This window comes from Botryllus schlosseri, chromosome 6 (genome assembly GCF_051294905.1).
Source record: "Botryllus schlosseri isolate E-star chromosome 6, Bs_hap1, whole genome shotgun sequence".
NCBI classification, from domain to species: Eukaryota; Metazoa; Chordata; class Ascidiacea; order Stolidobranchia; family Styelidae; genus Botryllus; species Botryllus schlosseri.
In genome coordinates, this window is record NC_137241.1 from 15,573,381 (window position 1) to 15,578,133 (window position 4,753).

Below are 4,753 nucleotides of genomic sequence, written 5' to 3' on the forward strand. Positions count from 1 at the left end.
AAAAATACAATAAGAAGAAATTTGATCAAGTCGATAATGTAATAACATTTTTATTACGCATTTTATCAATTTTTTCTTGAGACATTCGAGTGCCGCACGTCGGAATTTATTTGCTCACCTCTGCTCGAGCACCACAGCACTAAACTCTCTGGTATGTCGGGCGTAGTAGTAAAACGTGATGCTACGAACGCATGGCGTGTGATTTTTATCCTGATTGTTCTCCGGCTCTGGGCCGGATAACTATAAGCTCCGGTGTCAGTAGCAATCCGTTATGCGCATAAATTCCGCAACGTGACAGCATAAGATGACCATTGACCACATCTTCAAATAGGGTTGCATTTAAAACAAAAATAAATTTAAAACAAACATTTTCAAAACAAGGCCCCTGTTTAAGACATATTTTTTATTGTTTTATTTGTGTTAATTTTTTCAAGCCATGACGTCACGAATATTCAATTGTGACGTCATAGTAGATTAACAATAATAATAATATAGCTCCTTTGATACGTACTATAGCTGTTGATCCGACTATTTTAAGGGTTCCAACCATCCCATATCATATACGTCGGCTATATCGGGTGGTAATCGTCCATTAGGCTCATAAAACATGTTTTTGGAAGATATTTACACAATTATGGCATAATTATACAACTTGAAAAAACACAATTTTTTTAAAGGCCTGTGTTTAAAACACTGTTTATAAGATGTTTTAAACAAAGTGTTTTAAACAACCATTTGTTTTAAATGCAACCGTATCTTCAATGTAAGTAGAAATTGACTTTAGTACATCTACTTCGAATTTGGTAGCAATGCTGAATACTTTGACCACCTCTGAGGATTTTACAACCAATCTTATTGTGATTTTGAGTAGGACGTCTGCACTCTGCAGTGTGATGGCACTGCGGTTTGTGGGGGTGGGGTTAGGCCGAACTTCCGGGGGGCATTATCTAAAGTAAAACAACTAACTAAAACACAACATAACTAAAATAATGCGGAGATGCAGGAAGACGGACCTTCAAAAGCGCGTAAATCCAGGGTTATAACCAATGTCACAATTTTCCGAGTCACAAGTCAATCTCACTTAAATTATAGTTTTGACTCGAGAGTCGACTCGAGTCATTTTCAATTCACCACCGAGCCGAGTCCAAGTGTCAGCTATAGTAGAGGGTCGGAGACGAGTCATAGTGTTTTGACTATAGAGTCCGAGTCCAAGTCATAATTTATGGTCACTGTTCAGTTTTCAGTTCAACCCACTTTTTTCCACTCTGGTAGAGTGATATAAAATCGTGCATTCATAATATAGAAAGTTTTCTCAGTCTTAACAGTTTCTGGCCATCTTCTCCAAGTATCAGGACTGATAGATGAAATAGCAATAATGTCTTTGCTATCTTTCTCTAATTTTCTTTAAGCTATCTTTCTCTTATTTTCTCTCCAACCAAATATCTCCACGACTTTACGAAAAATCGCGCATTGATTTCTTTCCGTTATATTTAAAAAAATACAATACAGTGTTTCAATTTGTCTTTGGAGTAAGGCGATATACTGGAATGAGGTAAATGAAGTACTAGGTACTATTATTAATAAACAATTTGCAAGTAGGCTTTAGCTAATAAACATTTCAGACCAAAAGAAACTTCTTAAACACATGTATAGGTGTGATAACAGCAAATCGATTTCAATCAGGAATGCGTTTTTGAAGATTCAGATGATTTTCTTCTGTTCATATAATTTACAATAGCTGCCTGTAAGTGGTGGTCTGGAGGACCATATGTTGGCGCCAGCTGAATGCCATAGCCAGGAATGTGGGAGGCCTTCGCGTGATAGTTGACTATGGATTTTGAAAATAGGCCGTCTGCGACGCTGTCTTCCTCCTCCAGCCCTAAACCTCTTCGCTTTTCTTTGGTGCGTCGGTTTTGAAACCAAGTCTTGATCTGACATTCAGTGAGATTCTGAAATTGAAATATATATTGTGAAGTCATGCGACATGCACATTAACTATCTCAAGTAGCTTTGATTGCGTCTGACGCGTGCTAGACACGATGTCTAAGCGAATTCGGCATTGAAAACATATTGGCGACAGTTTGTTTATGATTCATTGAAAGTTAGTTAGATTGTTGTTGTATTGTTCAAACATGGCGATTACGAGTATCCAATCTATTAAGAAACACCGCCTTTTGACGTAGCCATTACGGTGTTTCATGTCGCGACACTAATTTGATCCGGCGTCAGTGTTTAGAAGTGATTCGATCGTATAGGTGCAAGATTACACCAGATGCAATATAGCACGCATTGATTGTAAACTCCTGTCATTATCGATTACGACGTATATCGCCTACTCAACAAATGTTGTGTTCTTGTATGGATCTCCAGGGAATAATAGTATAATTGAGCATGATTCTTACCACTTTTTGCGAAATGAAAGCGCGTTCCATTCTGTTCAGATACGGCTTGACGGAAAACGCCTTTTCCAACTCGAGGATTTGGAATCCTGTGAAAAGTCGACGACCCATCCGTTTCTTCTTTTTTTCGCTCGTCTGCTGGTCGTTTTCACTTAATTGTTCGCTGTCACTTGAATTTTGCGTTTGTGACGCCCTGTCTTCTGAGACCGGTTTTCTTTCCGGCGAAGCTACATCTGAAAAGTTGAGATATGCCTCATGGTAAGGTTACCTGCATGCGGGTACGTAAAAATTGCTTCGTCCCGAAATGGAATGCATGATCGATACGATTAAGTGTTCACTGTTCATTCATGAACGAAATTTCCATTTAAAATCCTCAGCGAGAGACCAAGACTGCACTAGCTAATATGGATATTGGGTGTATAGTTAGGGGGCTAAAATCAATATCAATTTTAGATAAATTACATAGCGACATATTGGCGATAACGCGACAATGTCACTTAGCTGCGATTGAAGGTAATCCAACCATTGTTTCAAGTTGCCCATTTCCATGTTGCTAACTATGTTAAAGTTTAGTGTTACGTCCATTTCCGCGAGAGAAGAATCCTAAGAAATACATGGCATAGGTGTACGCGTGGCCTGTAGGGAGTAGCCTAATACTCTGCGGATAGTCTCCAGAACACAACCTTCAACGACGACGATTAGGTATGAATATGAATATCAAAATTCATATTACCTGACTCCCTCTGATTTGACTGTGATCTTGCATTCTCGGGATCTGCCTTTTCATCAGTGGAACTGTGGACTATCGGGGATTTGCTGCGCCGTAAATTACCGCGTGAATCTTCGATGATTAGCCTTGGTTGGAAAAGATTGCGTTTATCAACTCGTCCATGAAGCGGGTAATGTGGTGAAAATACTCCTGGATAGGACTTCGAAGTCATACCCTCGTGACGAATAAACGGAAGTTGGTATGGATAATGATGAGGATGATGGTGTACACTATAACTTCGTATTAATTCTGTTGGATACGGCAAAAATCGCGAATCGGCCAATCTCGTAGGCAATGACTTGATACTGTTCGTTTTGGTAGGAGAAGAGTACGGCCTTTTGTGGTGATGAATAGAATTGTCCGGAAATAACGCATCTTCGCGCTGGCCAAAATTCGGCACTACCTTTGCATTTGGAGGGGAACGTAATATTGACTTCATTCGATCCAACACTGTTTTCCCGTCACTTTCATTATGATGATGAGGTTTGTAAACTTTCGGAGAATGAGTACTTGGAGGTTTCCATTTAATCGTGTGAGATCTGGGGCTGTCTGCTACATCCGTCGTCTTTCTACGATTGCGTTCTCGGCTGCCATGACCAATGTCCGATTTTTCTTCCGGCATTTTGTTTCCCAGAATTGCATCGATTGAGAAACTGAGCTGCATCTTTCGGCCCTGTATCACCTGCAATATCTTTCTAACTAGCCTGGCACTGAGTGTTTCATGCATGCAGAATGAAGATAGTTCCGTTCTCTCGGCTCTATTTATATCAAGCAGCAAAGGTGATTGGAGCTGTGCTAATAAGTCGTTTATTATACTATTGGCGCGACATTATCGCCAGACAGTACTAGAGCAAACAATAACAAGGTGGCAGAATGCAACAATGCATCGAAGAGAGAATAATTTTGAAGTGCCGCGAAGTGTAATTCAAAGCGAACTGCCGCGACAAATTTTGGTCGTTATGCGGGATAATGTGAGTTGTAATTAAAGCGGAAGAGTTTAGACTCTCAGGTGAACGATGATCAACAATTGCTCTTCAATAGACCTTCAATAGATACATCCGCTAGCGTCTTTGAGGTGCCGATGAGATACATCCTTGACATTGTTATTAGACTCGGAAGCGTGTGTGCTTTGCATCGGTTCCTTTCATCTGAAATCATCACCCTATGTCTGTACTAGGCTAAGGCTAATTAGGATAAGAAAATTTGGCACCCAGGGTGTGCAGATAGTGACGCAGAAAATTTGTTCTTTCGAACCCCGAGAAACTCTTCTTTACCATATATTGTATAGTTACTCTTCGCAGTGCTGGTTACATAATACGAAACAGTCTATCCATATCGCATTCAAAGCTCGAACTTTATGGTCGTGTATACTGACGAGGAAAATACTGCATGATTTAGGAAAAATTCATTTCCTGTGGTTTATATCTATACGAGTCCGACGATTTGTCGCACATGAAATCTCAGTGGGTTAATAAACACTTTTGTTATTGTGGAGTCAAACACGACAATTATACTTCAATTACACCAGCAGAGTCGTAGACCAGTGCTTGTCCGTGCGATGTGGTTACATGTGGCGCCTATGTGA

The 4,753-nt window shown here is 40.0% G+C and overlaps 1 protein-coding gene across 1 annotated transcript; it reads right to left on the reverse strand.

The window, feature by feature from the left end:
• Positions 1–1,150: 1,150 nt before the first annotated feature.
• On the reverse strand, positions 1,151–4,482 carry LOC145440114 (uncharacterized). Its single transcript, XM_080317704.1, has 3 exons — positions 3,133–4,482; positions 2,403–2,632; positions 1,151–1,949 (listed from the first exon to the last, which is right to left on the reverse strand). Exons 1-3 carry the CDS (start codon positions 3,893–3,895, stop codon positions 1,680–1,682), a joined length of 1,263 nt encoding a protein of 420 aa, XP_080173830.1. The 5' UTR covers positions 3,896–4,482; the 3' UTR covers positions 1,151–1,679.
• Between the last annotated feature and the right edge of the window lie 271 nt (positions 4,483–4,753).

Bases quoted from the DNA above. Each gene is read 5' to 3' on its own strand.
- LOC145440114 (XM_080317704.1), bottom strand. From the start codon at position 3,895: ATGCATGAAACACTCAGTGCCAGGCTAGTTAGAAAGATATTGCAGGTG. The intron at 2,633-3,132 runs GTAATATGAATT...TCAACTTTTCAG, and splicing joins GTCAAATCAGAGGGAGTCAG to ATGTAGCTTCGCCGGAAAGA. The intron at 1,950-2,402 runs GTAAGAATCATG...TTTCAATTTCAG, and splicing joins CTTTCATTTCGCAAAAAGTG to AATCTCACTGAATGTCAGAT.